This window comes from Natator depressus, chromosome 15, assembly GCF_965152275.1.
Source record: "Natator depressus isolate rNatDep1 chromosome 15, rNatDep2.hap1, whole genome shotgun sequence".
Taxonomy (NCBI): domain Eukaryota; kingdom Metazoa; phylum Chordata; order Testudines; family Cheloniidae; genus Natator; species Natator depressus.
Window position 1 is genome coordinate 459,526 of NC_134248.1, and position 19,609 is coordinate 479,134.

The 19,609-nt window shown below is 51.4% G+C and overlaps 1 protein-coding gene across 4 annotated transcripts; it reads right to left on the reverse strand.

Annotated features, from left to right (window-relative positions):
- Window positions 1-280: 280 nt before the first annotated feature.
- MTFP1 (mitochondrial fission process 1) lies at window positions 281-6,600 on the reverse strand. 4 transcript variants are annotated; one of them, XM_074972759.1, is made up of 5 exons: window positions 6,452-6,600; window positions 4,696-4,823; window positions 3,506-3,878; window positions 2,673-2,949; window positions 281-961 (listed from the first exon to the last, which is right to left on the reverse strand). In XM_074972759.1, exons 1-5 carry the CDS (start codon window positions 6,504-6,506, stop codon window positions 886-888), a joined length of 909 nt encoding a protein of 302 aa, XP_074828860.1. In that variant the 5' UTR covers window positions 6,507-6,600; the 3' UTR covers window positions 281-885. The 4 variants fall into 4 exon arrangements, with proteins under 4 accessions (XP_074828860.1, XP_074828863.1, XP_074828862.1 ...); XM_074972762.1 differs by lacking the exon at window positions 3,506-3,878 and having other exon boundaries at window positions 293-961; window positions 2,673-2,905; XM_074972761.1 differs by lacking the exon at window positions 281-961 and having other exon boundaries at window positions 2,762-2,905.
- Window positions 6,601-19,609: the final 13,009 nt, after the last annotated feature.

Consider the following 19,609-nt stretch of genomic DNA (forward strand, 5'->3'; position numbering starts at 1 on the left):
TGAAAACAGGCTGAACAGTCAACCAGAGCTGTGCTACAGGTCAGGGTCAACGCTCTGAGGCTCGTGCTGCAGGCTGGGGTACTACAGGGGTCACCACCCAAATCCTGTGTTTTCTGGTGTCTGTTGCATTGTCTCCTCTTCTGTGAGGCTTAGAGGAAGGGAGAGACAAACCTCCTCACGTCTCTCCGTGCCAGCATATCATAGCTATTAAGAGTGTCCCTGTGCTAAAGCAGAGGGAGCCTTAACCAGCTAGTTCAATATCCCATGGAACTGGAGTGAATTCAGGTTAAAGCAGTTTATTCTGAGGAGAGGGAATTGCAGAGGAGTTTTACAGTGGGAACCTGACTAGCCAAACAGCAGGAACTGGATCCAGTTAGATGAATGTGAGTTAGTACAATTAACCCCCAGAACAGGGTTTTTCACAGTAAATGCAGATCTCTCGATAGGCCAAACCTAACCTGTCCACGGCTTTGTAACTTAGAGCCTCTACCAGCCCTAGCCTGTATTAATACCACTAGGGTTTTGGTAGCAATTCCACTTTTCCTCTTCTCCTCCCCCTCCCCCCAATACTCCCTGAATCAGGCCACAAAGGACCAAAAACAACCCTGAAATCCCATGCTGCCAAAGCAGCTAGGCTTCCAGCATTTGGGTAGGACAACAAGCTCCTGGCCATTCAGGCCTGGTGCTAATGCCTCTGAAGCAGAGATGCACCTGCACGGGGCAGGACTGCCCAGCCCTCTTGTTCTCCTGCCCTGATGTCACAGTAAGTTGGTTTAACAGCAGAAAATTACTCAAATACAGTGGAGTCAGTTGTGAGGTGTGGAGCTGGATGGGTGAGAGTTCTCCCTGCTGCCCCACTTCAGCCATGGGGGTGGGGGGGTTGCCTCAGGAAGAAGAGGGATGTTTCTCTTTTGCACCATAGAGTTTGCGAAGGCTGGAGTCCATCAGGAAATCCACAGACCTGCAGAGAGGGGAGGCTGAAGTTACTTCAAACAGGTGTTTTCATGCTCCTATCCCATTGTGCCCCTTGCATATCCCTTCATTCCATCAGCTGGGCCCCCTCCCCTAGCAAACAGCCCCAGAGCACTAGCTCACAGCAAGGAGTTACTTGGAAAGCATTTGTATCCATCTCTAATGTGATCAGTGAAAGGGTTAACCACAAGGTCTCCTTTGATTTTCTTTCTCCTCCTAGCTGTTCAGTCCCTTGATGGATGTGCTGCCCAGCCACCTGCTCTTTGATACCAACTGCCCGTTTCTTCTTGCACACAGCAGCCCCTGTTAGAGGCAGCCAGAGGGCTGCTCTTAAGTTCCAGCTATTTTTATAGCCCTGTAGGTTCTTGGTACAGGGGGATGCTTAGCACACAAGTGCAGCTAGTGCTCGCAGCTCTTCGAGTTGTATGAGCAGGAGAACCTCACTTTTTAAAATGGAAACTAAGGTTCTATTCCCTGGAGGGGGTGGGGAAAAGCTTGGAGGTGTGACCCTGAACAGCTAGGACACTAGCAGCCAACCAAAACCAACATGGCTTTGAGTGGTGTCTTTAAAAAAAAAGCCATGCTTGGGGCAGGGGCTGACTCATGATGTGCAGATGCCCATGCTGGTAATACAGACAGGTGAAAGCAAAGAGCAGCACCATGTGGGATGGCTGGACAAGCTTCATGCACCACCCCCTACTGCCAGGCACCAGTGAGGACTGAGGCCCCATGTGAGCCAATCCACTTCAGCTTCCCAGGCCTACACTGGCCTTTGCTTGGTGGCTTATGGGTCATTTTTTAGTGTCGGAATTTCCTAGTGAGCACGGAGTCTTGTCGTCAGCCCCAGGCTGGTATTTGCCATGCGCCCCTGCAGTCTTCCTGTGGTCGAGACTCCTTGAAGCAATGGACAGGGTTTAGCTGTGAGCTAGCGCTGTGCTCGGCCAGGTGTTCAACAGCAGCTGTGCCAGGAGAGGGTGACACCATCCTGGTGCAGGGCAATGGTGCAACCAGGGTACTTGCACAAATTCCCCAGTGCTAGCTCCCTCTGAGCTGCTTGACAATGAACACACAGGCTGCGCTTGCCAAAGGGCCTGGGGCATGAGGGGACTTTCAGCAGGAGTTGGGTGCCTATGGCCTCGATCCAAAGACACTCAGGCGTTGCTCCACTCAGATTAGGGGTTTGTGGGGCCCTGGGCCAGAGCAAGTGGGGCCTTTCCCCACCCCTTCCACCTGCAGTTTCCCCCCAGCACTCCAGCTGGGGAAATGGAGTTGGAGCACAGGGGCTCCTCCCTCCACGGTGCTCCTGCCAGGCAGCGGGGTCAGGGTGCAGGGGCTTACAAGGGTCACTGGTATCCCTAAGGCAGATCACTACTGGCAAATGCTGCATTTTTAATGCCAAGCACTGTAGCTACCGCTGATAGAGACAGGGAAAACAAGGCACAGAGCGGCCCCATGACTTGCCCAAGGCCATACCATGAGTCCATAGCGGAGGGAGGAGTCTTGACTCCTAGTCCTCTGCTTTAACACCATGCCTCTTTATGTAAGTAGTGTACACTACCCCCTCCACCATCACCTTCCCCCCCAGGGCATCACAAGCCTCTGGACTCTTGCCCAGAGTCCTGAGCCCCAGGTGCTTAGCCATGATCCTGCCTCCCCCGTGTTAAACCTTGGCATGCCAGGGAAGCCAGGCCAGCCCTTACCTGTCAATGGGCTTGATGATGATGGGAATGGCTGAGAGGCCGATGGCTGTGGTCGTCCACTTCCGGATGGGGAGGGGCCAGTGGGTCATGGTGCCCAGGAGGTAGAGGGAGGCAGCACAGATGCGGTTAATGGTGAAGCCAGGGATGGCTACGGAGGCCAGCGCCTGCCACACAAACGTATCCACCACAGCCACGGCCACCCGCGTCATCTTCCCCGCATCGTATTCATGTGCCTGATGGGTGCAGCAAAGAGAGCATGGAGAGCAGGGACACTGTACTGGAGGAGAGGGGCAGAACAGCAGGGTGTGGATAAGGGGGTGTGTACAGAGAGGAATGTATCACTGATGTGGAAGAGGGGGTTTACACACAGGGTCCAGTATGGGTTGGGGGAAATGGTGCAGAGAGCAATGGACCACAGCAGAAGGCAAGCAGAGAAAACATGTTATGGGCTGTGTGTGTGTGTGTGTGTGTGAGTACACATGCGTACGGGTGTGTGTGCAGGTAGGGGGTGTACAGGGCTCTGTATGTGTGTCTGAGCGCACACGTGTACAGGTGTGTGTGCAGGTAGGGGGTGTACAGATCTCTGTATGTGTGTGAGCGCACATGCGTACAGGAGAGCATGCAGGTAGGGGGTGTACAGGTCTCTGTATGTGTATCTGAACGCACATGTGTACAGGTGTGTGTGCAGGGGGGTACAGGTCTCTGTGGATTTGTGGGTGTGCACATCCATATGCGTGCGTGTGCAGGTTGGGGTTGTACAGATCCGTGCATGCATGCACAGGTGTGCAGGTCTGGGTGTGTTTGTATGTGTCTGGGTGGGTGCATTAGCTCACCTGAGCAGGGAAGGTGCTGCCCTGGTGTGTGCAGGGTGGTACCACCAATCAGGAACACGCCGCAGAGCTCAGCTTGGCACCGCTGGGCAGCGCAGCCGACACACAGCAAGGAAGCTGCCAAGTCACTGCTGTGTCTGATGGGGATCCCACCTGCCCCTTCAAAGGGAGCCAGGCCTCCCCTGGCCCGCTCACCCAGACCACGGCACATGGCTCCTTGCTCTCTAGCTACCACTGGATGGTGGGTCAGTGCTAGCAGGCTCTGCCCCCTGTCTCCAGCACAGTAGCAGGGGTCAGAGCATCCTCTTCCACACTCCTGGAGGTGCTGTAGCTGGCCTCTCTGGCTCCTGGATCTGCTGCCAGCTCCTGGCATGCCCTAAACCCAAATGCTTTTGCAGATGGTGGGCTGAGGAATGATCCCCCAGCCCAGCATATTGCACAGTTATGACACATCTGGCACTGGCCAATGTCAGATACAGGGCTCTGGACTGGAGAGCTCAGGGGTCTTTTCCAGAGTGTCAGGGACATGGGATACTGCACTAGATGGACCACAAGTCTCTTCCTGCAGGGGAATTCTTATGGTCCACTGTCCTACCCAAGGAGGTGAGTGAGAAAGAACTGAAAGGAAAAGGCAGGTGAATTTCACAGAATGGAGATACAGGACACTACAAGTCCTGAGCTGACACCATGAATCAAAACATGACCAGGAACTTCAATCTATGGAGTCTGACGTCTGTAGCCAGTGGAGCGGGAGAGGAAGACAGGGCCTCAGTGCAGAGAGCTGTGCAGTGGAGGTGTGCCAGACTGACTTTGTCTGTGAAAAGATGGGGCTCAGAGGCAGAAGCAGACTTTTGGTGCATGAGCAGGACTGGCCCAGTAGACAGGATCTGGGCAGGAATGAGAGGGAGGGTGGAATTAGCAGATGAGAGAACTTGGCCCCAGGCTGCCCAGTTTGTCAGCAGGAGAGGAGAGCCCTTGCCCCATGGAAGGTCAAAGGCCTGACAGGGAGACCCACCCTAGCCTGCCCTCCCCGCTGGCACAGGACCTGACCAGGGTCTAAGTGACAGAATCTTGTTCTGGCCCCTCTATGGGGTTTAGGACACACACACACACACAGGCAATCCCAGGGGTCCAGGAGACAACCAGCTCTGGGGTACAGGGACAGAAGGGTTTGAGAGCTCCAGGACACTTACAACAGCTGCCTTCTTTCCCTTATCAATCGCGTCGGCTGTCACATACGTGGTAGCCACCCCGTAGCTGGCCCAGACCAGCGAGATGGGCACAATGGCTCTGAAGGACTCTCCAATTTCATTGGCGTAGCCTTTAAGAAAGGGCAAGGTCAGAGGGACCAGTGGGGGAGGGTTTAGTTACAGAAGAGGCTAAGGCACAGGCCAGAGAGGAGTTGAAACAAAAAAACGGTGGGACCCTACCCAAGCTCCACCCACAACCCCGCAGTAGCTCAATGATCAGCAGCCCCAGTGTTGTCATCAGCACTAGGCTTCAGCCTGGCAGCTCTCTGCAGCCAATGGGCAGCTCACGCCTCTCAGAGAGTGTCAGGCCCTCTGCAGACTGAACAGACATTTCTGCACCAGGTCACCTCTAGGATCACGAGGCTGGGAACTGCACATGTAAATTCTGCGGGAGGCGCCGGCCCAGGAGAGAATAGGCCCTGGGTCCCTCCTCAGCAGGGCTGAGGCATGGGCAGGGCAATGTGGGCAAAGCTTGCCCTCTGCTGCGCTACTCTGAGGCTCTCCAGGGCTCGCTCGCGGACGCACCACACAGAGTTTCAGAGCAGCCGCCTTCTCAGCGTGCCCTGGGCTGTCCGCAGTGCTTCCAGGGTTATTTTTAGCCCTGGTGCCTCCGATACCTGCAGGCTGTGCCAGGCGCCTCCGGAGGGCGGAAACACTGAGCCCTCGCAGAGGCCTCACTAGCCTGGGGCTGATGGGCAGGAAGGTCACCTTGAGCGTGCCCTTTGTTCCCTGCATCGCCCTCCAGCAGCCCATCACTTGGTGAGAGCTGCCCACGGCAGGTGGGGGCCGTTCCACGTCTCAGCCAGAAAGCCAGCCCCAGCAGGAAGATCCAGTGGTGAGCTGGAGCTGGTTGTTAAATTTTAAAGCCAGTTTAGCACCGGTTGTTAAAGGGTGGGCAAACTCCGGCCTGCGGGCCACATTCTGCCCCCAGGGCCGTCCTGTCCGGCCCGCCTGAGCTCTTGGCTGGGGAGGCTCCCCTGAGAATCCCTTTTTAATTCGGCAGGTCCTCCAGTGCTGCCGAAGACCCGGAGCGAGTGAAGGACCCCGTTCTTCAGCTTTTGGCAGCTCATCACTGGGAAGATCCCATGGCGTGCCTGGCCACAGGGACACATCTGCCCCAGGGACTCAAAGAAGCCAAATGCTCATAGCCTGGCATGGGACATGGCCCCCTTTTCCGCAATGCAACAATCGCGGGGGGGAATGGAGCGCATGGGCGCCTGCATGTGCTGTGCACGGATTGCACAGCCCCACACACACTGTACACTGATCTACGTAAATCGGTGTCTGGCTGCACAACATCACACAACACCACACACACACTGTACACTGAGCTACGTAAATCGGTGTCTGGCCGCACAATACCACACACACACACACACACACACACACACTGTACACTGATCTATGTAAATCGGTGTGTGGTTACACAGCAACACACACACACACCACAATAACACCTTGAGAAATCAGGCTCACAACCAACCCCTGCAGGGTTAGCTCTGGAGTGTGGCTGCCTCTCTCCTCGGAGGCACACAGCCCCTTCCCCACGTGTGTGCGGCGCACACGCACACACACACGCACGGCTCGGTGTCCGACACCGCGGCAGACCCTGCTCCAGACACGTCACCGGCCTGGCGCTAGTGCCGCGCCGTGCACACTCCTTACACGGGCGGGGGGTCGGGGTCGGGCTCACACTCACCCAGGTAGCGCACCCACGTGTCCCGGTAGAGGTCGGTCTCGGCGGGGGGCCCCATGGCGCGGCGGCCCCGGTCAGCAAATCCCCGCCCGCTTGGGCCGGGCCGGCGGGGCGGGCCGATGGGGCCAGGCTCAGCCCGCCCTTCCCGGGGCGCGTCTGCCGCCCGGCGCCCTGCGCAGCCGGGGCGGGACCGGGCATCGCTCCAGCCGCCCGCTGCGGCCACGCACGGGACCGGAGGGGAGCCAAGGCCCCGATCTGCGCCCCCCGGAGGGGAGCAAAGACCCCGATCTGCACCCCCGGAGGGCAGCCAAGGCCCCGATCTGCGCCCCGGAGGGCAGCCAAGGCCCTGATGTGCACCCCCCGGAGGGGAGCAAAGACCCTGATTTCCCCCCCCCCCGGAGGGGAGAAAAGACCCCGATCTGCAGCCCCCGGAGGGGAGCCAAGGCCCCGATCTGCATCCCTCGGAGGGGAGCAAAGACCCCGATCTGCAGCCCCCGGAGGGGAGCCAAGGCCCTGATCTGCACCCCCCGGAGGGGAGCAAAGACCTTGATCTGCACCCCCGGAGGGCAGCCAAGACCCTGATCTGCACCCCCCCAGAGGGGAGCAAAGACCCCGATCTGCACCCCCCCAGAGGGGAGCAAAGACCCCGATCTGCACCCCCCGGAGGGGAGCAAAGACCCTGATCTGCACCCCCGGAGGGCAGCCAAGACCCTGATCTGCACCCCCCCAGATGGGAGCAAAGACCCCGATCTGCACCCCCCCGGAGGCAGCCAAGGCCCCGATCTGCACCCCCGGAGGGCAGCCAAGGCCCTGATGTGCACCCCCCGGAGGGGAGCAAAGACCCTGATCTGCCCCCCCCCCAGAGGGGAGCAAAGACCCCGATCTGCACCCCCCGGAGGGCGACCAAGGCCCTGATGTGCACCCCCGGAGGGGAACCGAGGCCCTGATCTGCACCCTCCGAGGGCAGCCAATGCCTTGATCTGCACCCCTCGGAGGGGAGCAAAGACCCTGATCTGCACCCCCTGGAGCGCTGCCAAGGCCCTGATCTGCACCCCCTGGAGCGGGGCAGGGGGAAGGAGACCTGTCCGGAGCCAGGGTCCTGCGGGGGGGGGGGGGGGGCTAAGCACCCCAACAGCCAGGGGTTTCCGGTGGACCCTGAGCCACCCACCTTCCCGCTGCAAGGCCTGGGCCCGCAGCGTTGGGTCAGGGCCATCTCTAGCAGAATCGTTGGCAGTAGCCTTCCCTGGGGCTGACCCCACTTTTCAGGCAGGAAAAAATTCGGAAACCACACCTTGACATGTCCTGCCCCAAGGGAGGGTCTTTCCGAAATTTAAAATGGGGGAGGGGGTTGAGAGCCCTAGTAGCTGAATCTAGACTCTCTGGGTTTATGGCTGTGATTGTGCTAAGACATCAGTGCATTATATAGGGCAGGGGTGGGCAAACTTTTTGGCCTGAGGGCCACATTGGGGTTGCAAAACTGTATGGAGGGCTGGGTAGGGAAGGCTGTGTCTCCCAGCCTGGCCCCTACCCCCATCCGACCCCTACCACTTCCGGCCTCCTAACTGCCCCCCTCAGAACCCCTGACCCATTCAACCCCCCCTGCTCCTTGTCCCCTAACTGCCCCCTTCTGGGACCCCTGGAACCCCACCCCCTATCCAACCACCCCGCTCCCTGTCCCCCCAATCCCCATCCCCTGACCGCCCCGCCCCCCCTGCGCAGAACCTCTGCCCCATCCAACTGCTTCCTGTCCCCTGACTGCCCCCCTGGACCCCAGCCCCCTTACCATGCTACTCAGAGCAGCATGTCTAGTGGCCACGCCGCCAGGACAGAGCTAGACACACTGCCGGTCTGCTCGGTAGGAGCTCGCAGCCCCGCCACCCAGGGCGCTGCCTGCTCGGCGGTATAGCTGAAAGGGTGGGGGACAGCAGGGGAGGGGCTGAGGGCTAGTCTCCCCGGCCAGGAGTTCAAGGGTCGGGCAGGACGGTCAGCCCATGGGCCATAGTTTGCCCACCTCTGATATAGGGGGTTGTTCTTATAGACAGAGCAGCCCCATTTCCTTATAATGGTTATTTCTTTCTAATAGAGCTCTGGCCTGCTGGGAATGAATGACAGTGCAGGGCTAGGATGGGGTTGTGAATTACAGTATACCACTGGCATATATGTTATCTTGTGCTCCTCTCTCTGAATCAGATTGTAATTTCCTTTCCGGAACTCAGCTTCGATCTAGACAATGTGTGAGTCAGAAAGAGAGGAGTGTGCATGCCAGAGCTGAATGCATTATTGTCAGAAGAATGGCTGGGACTGGGGCATGGAGCCTTCCCTTCTTAGTTACCTGTGCAAGTACAGCCAGACCAGCAGAAGTCAAAACTTAGTCCCATCTCTAGATGCCAATTTTTAAACAGGGCTCCAGAGGTGATCCCAGCAATTACAGGCCAGTAAGCCTGACTTCAGTCCCGGGCAAACTGGTTGAAACTATAGTAAGGAACAAAATTGTCAGACACATAGATGAACACAATTTATGGAGGAAGAGTCAACATGGTTTTTGTAAAGGGAAATCATGCCTCACCAATCTGCTAGAATTCTTTGACGGGGTCAACAAGCATGTGGACAAGGGGGAGAGAGGTAAATAGTGGTGTCCCACAGAGATCCTTACTGGGCCCAGTCCTATTCAACATATTCATAAACGATCTGGAAAAAGGGGTAAACAGTGAGGTGGCAAAATTTGCAGATGACACAAAACTACTCAAGATAGTTAAGTCCCAGGCAGACTGCGTAGAGCTACGAAAGGATCTCTCAAAACTGGGTGACTGGGCAACAAAATGGCAGATGAAATTCAATGTTGATAAATGCAAAGTAATGCACACTGGAAAGCATAATCCCAACTATACATATAAAATGATGGGATCTAAATTAGCTGTTACCACTCAAGAAAGAGATCTTGGAGTCCTTGTGGATAGTTCTTTGAAAACATCCACTCAATGTGCAGCGGCAGCCAAAAAAGCCAACAGAATGTTGGGAATCATTAAGAAAGGGATAGATAATAAGTCAGAAAATATCATAACGCCTCTATATAAATCTATGGTACGCCCACATCTTGAATACTGCGTGCAGATGTGGTCGCCCACTTCAAAAAAGATATATGGGAATTGGAAAAGGTTCAGAAAAGGGCAACAAAAATTATTAGGGGTATGGAATGGCTTCCATATGAGGAGCGATTAATAAGACTGGGACTTTTCAGCTTGGAAAAGAGACAACTTGGGGGGGAGGGGAAATAAAATCATGACTGGTGTGGAGAAAGTAAATAAGGAAGTGTTATTTACTCCTTCTCATAACACAAGAACTAGGGGTCACCAAATGAAATTAATAGGTAGCAGGTTTAAAACAAACAAAAGGAAGTATTTTTTTTCACACAATGCACCGTTAACCTATGGAACTCCTTGCCAAAGGATGTTATAAAGGCAAAAACTATAACAGGGTTCAAAAAAGAACTAGATAAGTTCCTGCAGGATAGGTCCATCAATGGCTATTAGCCAGAATGGGCAGGGATGGTGTCCCTAGCCTCTATTTACCAGAAGCTGGGAATGGGAAACAGGGGATGGATCACTTGATGATCCTGGGGGTTGCTGTTGCTGTTCTGTTCGTTCCCTCTGGGGAACCTGGCATTGGCCACTTTCAGAAGACAGGCTACTGGTCTAGATGGACCTTTGGTCTGACCCAGTGTCACGGAGTCACCGGATCAGTGTTCTGGAATGACTCCATACAAAGCCAGTCAGGGCTCTGGGGGAGCATGCCTCCTCTCTGTGAACCTATTGTCACCAGGGCAAGAAGCTTGCCCTTGTCACCTGGTCACATCCCCCGCCTGGGTCTCAGATTACATATGGGCAGACAGCTGGGCAGCCTCACCTGCCCCGAGGGCCTCAGCAAAAATCACACACCCGATTCCCACCATCGAAATCTTGGTGCAGCACACAGGGAAATGGAGGTGCACGCAGTATTAGTGTCGGACAGTAAAACTCACATGCCACATAACAAGATGAATAAAACCCCACTTCGTCACATCGCTCCCGTCTCTGAGACCGAACTGAGCGGGGCCACTGTAGCCAGTGAAGTTCCGGCCCAGCACTTGTTTAACCTGGCTGAAAACACAGATATCATCAATCTACGCCCGGGCAAAATTCTCCTTCCCTTTGAATAACTGGTCCACCAGGCGCTGGAAGGTGGCAGGTGCCCAGGACCATCCCTACCCATACGCACATTATGCAGCTGCACAGGGCACCAGGAAATTTGGGGCACCAAATTGCCCCAAATTTCCCAGTGCCCTATGCAGCTGTGTGTTGCATCCAGCTCCAGTGGCCAGCCCAATCCCCGGACAGCTGAGCTGGCCCCTTGTGCACTGCACACAGCAGGGCCCAGGAAAGCTGCCTCCCCCCCGGCCCCACCCATTCCCCTCAGCCCCTGCCCCTGCTCCACCCCCTCCCCTTCCCACCCCTGCTCCGCCCCAGCCCCGCCCCCACTCTACCCCTCCCCCCCATCCCATCCCCTGAGCTATGCATCCCTGGGGACTGCAGCAGGGGTTGGGGCTGCCCGGCACTCACCAGGCAGTGGGAAGTGGAGCGACCTGGCCCCGGCCCCAGCCTGCTACGCTACATCAGCTCCCAGCCGTGCTGCCAGTGAGTGCTGGGGGGCAGCTCTCCCTTCCCCAAAGCCTGGGAGCCAGTGGAGCAGAGCGGAGCAGGCTGGGGCCGGGTCACTCCACTTCCCGCCACCCCATGAGTGCAGGATCGGGCCCGACACCTGCTGCCTTCCTGCACTGGCTGCTCCTGCCTCCCAAAGCCCTTGGGCGCAGACCCGCCCCCCACCTCGGAGGCCTGGAGCCACCGTCCCTCCCACAGGCGGGCTGCGTAGAGCACCACAATCTATAGGGACAGCCCTGCAGGTGCCCCTTTTAGGCCAAAAGGTAGGACCAGGAACTCATATAGTCCCAGAGGGATGATAAAAGTAGATTTCAGCCTGGCATCCGGATCCAAAGGTACTTGTCAGTAGCCCTTGGTGAGATCCATAATAGTGAGATAACAAGCCCCCCCTAACTTGTCTAGGAGCTCGTTAGGCCTAGGCATGGGGTAGGCATCAAACTTGGTGATGGCATTAAGCTTTTGGTAGGCCACACGAAACCGGATTGACCCGTCCTTCTTGGGGACCAACACCAAGAGAGAGGCCCAAGGACTGGAGGATGTCTGGACCACCCCTAAAGCCAGCATGTCCTTGACCTCTCTCTCCAGTTCCTGGGCTGTTTTCAGGACATTTCTGTCCTACCTTAATCTAGATGAGATGACTGTGCTGACTTCATTTTGGTCACCTAGGAATAAAACTCGGGTTCTATTTTCCTGCTGCTTGGAAACCCTGCTTATTAAACTGGATAACGCCATTGATCTAGTTACAGTGTAAAAGTGATATAGAGTTAAAACTAACATTAAGACTGATGCCCACTATACATGTAAAACTAAAAAGTGACTTTGTAAAAATGACATGGGTTTCCAACTCTACTGTTTCTCCATCAGGGTGGAGCACCTTGTGAGGAGTCTTCACACTAGCTCAAGGTCACAGACTCACGGCTATCCTATATTAGTTATTTTAAATAATATTTTTGATAATCTGACAATTTAAACAGTTATTTCTTTAAAAAACTCCCTTGTAAGTTATGTCATATCGAAAACAACTTTCTGGGTCACAAAAAAGAAAACGGAAAGATGAAATAGGATTAGCTGTACAAGCACAGAAGGGTTCTATACTTAAGTTTGTACATCATGAAAACAACGAAGTTGATCAAGATCATCAAGTAACTGCCGAAGAAAATTTTTATGCAGACGAAGCTCAAGAAATGCAACAACACATGAAACAATCATTTGAAACAGATGCAGATACAAAACAAGAAATTACAACAGTTGAAATTGTACTAGCATGGGATATGGATGCATGGCCGCAATCTTTAAACAACGAATTACGTGCCATTATACTTGAGAAAGGCCCTGTGAAAAGAAAAGGTCTTGAATATCCTAAAGACATTAGAGGTAGGAAATTCACAGAAAACAATTACTACAAAAGACTTTCTAATGGTGAAATTGTCAACAGATGGGGGCTTGTGTACTCTAAATGCAAGGATGCTGTATTTTATTTCCCATGCAAGATTTTCAACAGTTGCAATTTTAAGATAGCAGCCATGGGTATTAATAATTGGCAAAATCTTAGTCACACATTACTGCAACATGAAAAGGCACAACACCACATTGAAAGTATGCACAAATGGTGTAAGCTGAGTATAAGGTTAAAAAATCAGACAACTCTTGATGCCCAACACCAAAGATTGCTAGGGTCAGAGAAGCAGCATTGGTGTCGTGTTCTTGAATGTCTATTATCTATTGTTGAATAGCTATCAACAAACAATCTTGCTTTTAGAGGAAGCATTGAGAAATTATTCCAGCCCAAAAATGGCAATTTTGGGGGCCTTGTACAACTACTGGGAAAATTTGACAGAGTGATGAGTGAACATCTCCCAAGAGTAACTGAAAATGAAATACATGACCACTATTTAGAACCAAGAATTCAAAATGAACTCTGTCACGGAGTCACTGGGCAATGCTCCGGAACTACTCCATACGAAGCCAGGCAGGACTCTGGGGGAGCCTCATTTCTATGAGCAGACTGTCTCCAGGGCAAGAAGCTTACACAGCTTCGACTTTCCTGGGTCTGACCTCGAAGCATTCAGCATCCCCTTCTCACACTGTGCGCTTCCCATAGCAAGTCCGCACAGGCGAGGCTCCTGGGGAAGCCAGAGGGCCCTGCACCCCAATGCCACAGTCAGATGTGACTCTCAGCCAGCCAGTAAAACAGAAGGTTTATTAGATGACAGGAACACAGTCTAAAACAGAGCTTGTAGGTACAGGAAACAGGACCCCTCAGTCAGGTCCATCTTGGGGGCCAAGGAGCCCAGAGCCCCATCTGGGCCTCCCTCCATTTCCCCAGCCAGCTCCAAACTGAAACTCTCCCGCCCCTCCTCTGGCCTTTGTCTCTTTCCTGGGCCAGGAGGCCACCTGATCTCTTTGTTCTCCAACACCTTCAGTTGGCACCTTTGCAGAGGTGGGGCCCAGGCCATCATTTGCCAGGAGACAGGGTGTCGGCCATTCTCTGTGCAGCCACCATCACACTGGCCCTCTAGGGCTCTGCAACAATCACACACCCTTATCCCACCACCTCGATACTTAAGAAATGCCTAGGGGAAACTGAGGCACCCACACAGTATTCAGAGAGAACATTAAGAACATTCCCACTTCGTCACAAACTCATCATGCTAATGAGTGATAAAGTGAAAGACAAAATTGTTTCATTGGTTACTCTGGGGAAATATTTTTCCATGATTCTAGATTGCACTCTGGACATAAGTCATCAAGAACAGATGTTAGTAGTGAGATTTGTCGACATTAATGATTCAGATTACAGTTAGGGAATTGTTTATCACATTTTTAGAAGTAGAGGACACTACAGGTTTTGGACTTCTTCAAGCTCTCCTTGATGAACTAAAACGAATGGGATTGTCCGTAATGGCCATTAGAGGACAAGGCTATGATAATGGCGCCGTATGAGAGGATGCATTTCTGGCGTGCAAGCTAGATTGCTGGCATAAAATCCATGAACCTTTTTTGTTCCGTGTGCATGCCACAGCCTTAATTTGATTTTGTGTGATATGGCCAAGTCTTCTGTAGAAGCTACTTCTTTTTTTCCTTTGCTGCAACGCATTTATGTGCTCTTTTCAGCTTCCACTCGATGATGGCAAATATTCAAAGCACACGTCAATGGTATTACCGTTAAGCCTCTATCTGAGACATGCTGGGAAAGTGGAATAGAAAGTGCAAAAATGCTGAGCTATCAATCTGAGGAAGTTTACGAAGCACTGGTTACTATTTCAGAAGAAGCCAGAGATCCAAAAGCTAAAAGTGAAGCACAGTCATTGGCCTCTGAAATATCCAGCTTCAAGTTTCTAACATCTGTCGTAATCTGGTATGACATTCTAGTTAAAATCTCACGTGTAAGCAAAATAATGCAGAGTCCAATGATGCAGCTTGATTCAACACTTACCTTACTAAACAAAACACGAGACTTTTTCGTGAAATACAGAGAAAATGGATTCAAGAGAGCTTGCACAGGCACTCGGTGTAGAACCAAAATTTCCATGTCCAAACATGACACGAGTTTCAAGGAAAAAATGGCAAGCAGAATATGAAGGAGCAGATGAGCCCATAGAAGATCCAGAAAATAAATTTGAGGTTGAATTTTTTAATGTTGTGATGGATAAAGCAATATCTTCCATTGATGAAAGGTTTAATACCTTACGAGCACACCATGAACAGTTTGGATTTTTGTATGACACAACTAAATTCAATGAAATAGGAAAACAAGAGCAGCTAATGACAAAGTGCAAGAACCTAGAGAGCCTCCTGAAGCACAGTGATAGTTCTGATTTAAATGGACTTGAACTGTACGAAGAATTGAGTACATTGTCATCAATGGAGAAGGAGGACTTGTGGCACCTTAGAGACTAACGAATTTATTTGAGCATAAGCTTTCGTGAGCTACAGCTCACTTCATCGGATGCATTCAGTGGAAAATACAGTGAGGAGATTTATATACATAGAGAACATGAAACAATGGGTGTCACCATACACACTGTAACGAGAGTGATCAAGAGAGTGATTAAGGTGAGCTATTACCAGCAGGAGAGTGGGGGGAGGGGGGAGAAACTTTTTGTAGTGATAATCAAGGTGGGCCATTTCCAGCAGTTGACAAGAACGTCTGAGGAACAGTGGGGGGGGGGGGAATTAAACAAGGGGAAATAGTTTTACTTTGTGTAATGACGCATCCACTCCCAGTCTCTATTCAAGCCTAAGTTAATTGTATCCAATTTGAAAATTAATTCCAATTCAGCAGTCTCTCGTTGGAGTCTGTTTTTGAAGTTTTTTTGTTGAAGAATTGCCACTTTTAGGTCTGTAATCGAGTGACCAAAGAAATTGAAGTGTTCTCCAACTGGTTTTTGAATGTTATAATTCTTGACGTCTGATTTGTGTCCATTTATTCTTTTACATAGAGACTGTCCAGTTTGACCAGTGTACATGGCAGAGGGGCATTGCTGGCACATGATGGCATATATCACATTGGTGGATGTGCAGGTGAACGAGCCTCTGATAGTGTGGCTGATGTTATTAGGCCCTGTGATGGTGTCCCCTGAATAGATATGTGGACACAGTTGGCAATGGGCTTTGTTGCAAGGATAGGTTCCTGGGTTAGTGGTTCTGTTGTGTGGTTGCTAGTGAGTATTTGCTTCAGGTTGGGCGGCTGTCTGTAGGCAAGGACTGGCCTGTCTCCCAAGATCTGTGAGAGTGATGGGTCGTCCTTCAGGATAGGTTGTAGATCCTTGATGATGCGCTGGAGAGGTTTTAGTTGGGGGCTGAAGGTGATGGCTAGTGGCGTTCTGTTATTTTCTTTGTTGGGCCTGTCCTATAGTAGGTGACTTCTGGGAACTCTTCTGGCTCTGTCAATCTGTTTCTTCACTTCAGCAGCTGGGTATTGTAGTTGTAAGAATGCTTGATAGAGATCTTGTAGGTGTTTGTCTCTGTCTGAGGGGTTGGAGCAAATGCGGTTGTATCATAGAGCTTGGCTGTAGACAATGGATCGTGTGGTGTGGTCTGGGTGAAAGCTGGAGGCATGTAGGTAGGAATAGCAGTCAGTAGGTTTCCGGTATAGGGTGGTGTTTATGTGACCATCGCTTATTAGCACCATAGTGTCCAGGAAGTGGATCTCTTGTGTGGACTGGTCCAGGCTGAGGTTGATGGTGGGATGATGGGGCCTCTCCTTCTGCCCCTCCACCCCCACGAACATGATACAGTTCTGTGGTGTCCTAGAATCCTATTTTTGACATCTCCGACTCAAGGAATATTTCCAACACACCTCTGAACAACATACTAACCTACAGAGACCTTCCTACCAAGACTACAAAAAGAAGGATTCTGGGTGGACTCCTCCTGAAGGTTGAAACAACAGACTGGACTTCTACATAGAGTGCTTCCGCCGACGTGCACGGGCTGAAATTGTGGAAAAGCAGCATCACTTGCCCCATAACCTCAGCTGTGCAGAACACAATGCCATCCACATTCACTGTTGTAGCAGATGCCTGGATGGCATTGTTTAATGACCCAAGTGGTTTCAACGGTAGATTTACAAGAGAGAGAATAGCAATAGTCTTCTCTGAACATAGTAGCAAAAGGAATCCACCAGCCTCACTACTTAGATCCATCCCATCTTGGTAGATTCTTTCCAAAGCCAGTAATAATGGCTGGAGTAATTTTAAGACAACAGCCAAGGATCGCTCATGAGAAAGCCAGAGGGTTTTCCAGGTTGGACTAATTTGAACTTCAGTCCCAGCGTATCTTCTATATTTTCCAAGATATTCAGTCTTTTTGGACTCTTGCTGAAAAAAAAAATGAAGACATTAAATTTATAGCTTTATAAATTTATAGCGCTAGTTGGAGTAGATGGACTCTGCAGTGTGCAGAAGAGATTAGGGTTACACTTTTCTCTGAGCAAAGCTTGTACTCCACTATGTCTTCCAGAGAAGTTTGCAGCTCCATCAAATGCACAAGCAGCCATCTGTTTGGGGTCCCATTGACAAGCATTTAACTCTTCTAAGATGTGGGTTGTCTTAGATGCAGCCAATCTGTCTTCTATAACTTGAACATCTAGAAATGCATCTACTGGCCTACCACTGACATCAAGATAACGTACATGACTTAATACTTGATGACCATTTGCATTGGTGCATTCATCAGCCATGTGTGCAAATTTTTTGAATGTGGTGAGAGAGTTCTTCACTTTTTCAGCTGTTGAGTCTTTCACTGTTACACCAGTCAGTTGAGTTTCTTGCAGAAAGACAGTGAGCATTTGCTGGTCTTAGTGTTCAACTTCAGGATGAACAAGTGACAATGCACTTAACATTGGCCTCCAGTTTGCAGTGTGCGGTATCTCTTGCCTAAATAGAAAGTAGGATGCCACAGCCATGTTTGTTCACATGAACTGTGTTGTGTCTCCAGCGTTCTTAACAGCCTCATTAACACTCACCGGTGTTGTCCTTGGTCAGCAGAGACTCAGAGTTCAGAGCTGCTTTCACATGAGTTCACCTCCCAGGTGGGGGGCAAGAAGGCACCCTGCCTCATTCCTCCAGCTGCTCACTGTTCACTCTGGCCACTGTTGTTCGTTGTCATAGACTATCAGGGTTGGAAGGGACCTCAGTAGGTCATCTAGTCCAACCCCCTGCTCAAAGCAGGACCAATCCCCAAATCATAGAATCATAGAATATCAGGGTTGGAAGGGACCCCAGGAGGTCATCTAGTCCAACCCCCTGCTCGAAGCAGGACCAATTCCCAGTTAAATCATCCCAGCCAGGGCTTTGTCAAGCCTGACCTTAAAAACCTCTAAGGAAGGAGATTCTACCACCTCCCTAGGTAACGCATTCCAGTGTTTCACCACCCTCTTAGTGAAAAAGTTTTTCCTAATATCCAATCTAAACCTCCCCCATTGCAACTTGAGACCATTACTCCTCGTTCTGTCATCTGCTACCATTGAGAACAGTCTAGAGCCATCCTCTTTGGAACCCCCTTTCAGGTAGTTGAAAGCAGCTATCAAATCCCCCCTCATTCTTCTCTTCTGCAGACTAAACAATCCCAGCTCCCTCAGCCTCTCTTCATAAGTCATGTGCTCTAGACCCCTAATCATTTTTGTTGCCCTTCGCTGGACTCTCTCCAATTTATCCACATCCTTCTTGTAGTGTGGGGCCCAAAACTGGACACAGTACTCCAGATGAGGCCTCACCAGTGTCGAATAGAGGGGAACGATCACATCCCTCGATCTGCTCGCTATGCCCCTACTTATACATCCCAAAATGCCATTGGCCTTCTTGGCAACAAGGGCACACTGTTGACTCATATCCAGCTTCTCGTCCACTGTAACCCCTAGGTCCTTTTCCGCAGAACTGCTGCCTAGCCATTCGGTCCCTAGTCTGTAGCGGTGCATTGGATTCTTCCATCCTAAGTGCAGGACCCTGCACTTATCCTTATTGAACCTCATCAGATTTCTTTTGGCCCAATCCTCCAATTTGTCTAGGTCCTTCTGTATCCTATCCCTCCCCTCCAGCGTATCTACCACTCCTCCCAGTTTAATCCCTAAATGGCCCCCTCAGGGATTGAACTCACAACCCTCGGTTTAGCAGGCCAATGCTCAAACCACTGAGCTATCCCTCCCCCAACAGTTGTGCCACCGTTCACTCCATCGCTCTGTTGCCAATGGCCCTGCGCCATCACCTTCTGCTGCCACCTGCCACTGTGACCTCTGCGAGTTGGTCTTTTGAGGTTCCACCCAGCTCTCAGTGATTTCAACTGAGCTCTCAGTGGGGGAACCTCGGTGCTAGTGCAGACTGGGCCGTCTCTTCCACAGAAACAGTGTCCCACAGCAGGTCTAAGCGCTTAGACCTGATTCTCAGTGATTTCAGCTCTAGTGATCACTTAACAGAACAAAAGACTATCTATGGAGCCTAATCAGCTCTGTCTTTAAACAGTGAAGAGGGCTAGGTCTAATAGTACTTGTGACTCAGACAGACCATCAAGCAAAACACCTGTCCCCACCCTCTCTCTTGATGCCCTCAATCAGCAGAGGCAAAGTACAGTTCTACTGCCCTTTACTTATACAATAAGAATAACAACATTGCTTTACCCCCCGCATTCAAGTGATTTGTAACCCAACCCCAGCCAAAATCTATCACTCGGGCAACACAGCTCTGTTTGCTGGATACCTAGGTATATTAGATGTGAATGTAAATACAATCTTGTCGTGAAGCCTTTCCCCGCAGCCCCCAGCTCATCACTAGCTGTCAGGGAGAGCTCATTTAGACTTTGCTTACAAATCATAATTTGAAATTATTTGCTTGGCCAACATCAGCGAAATGAATGCACTGACATTGACATAAAAACAACAGCTGAATAAGGAAGCTAGTCTATGTTCATACTTTTCAAATCTATTATACTTTTTCAGATACACGTATTTTATCATACATTTAATATGCTT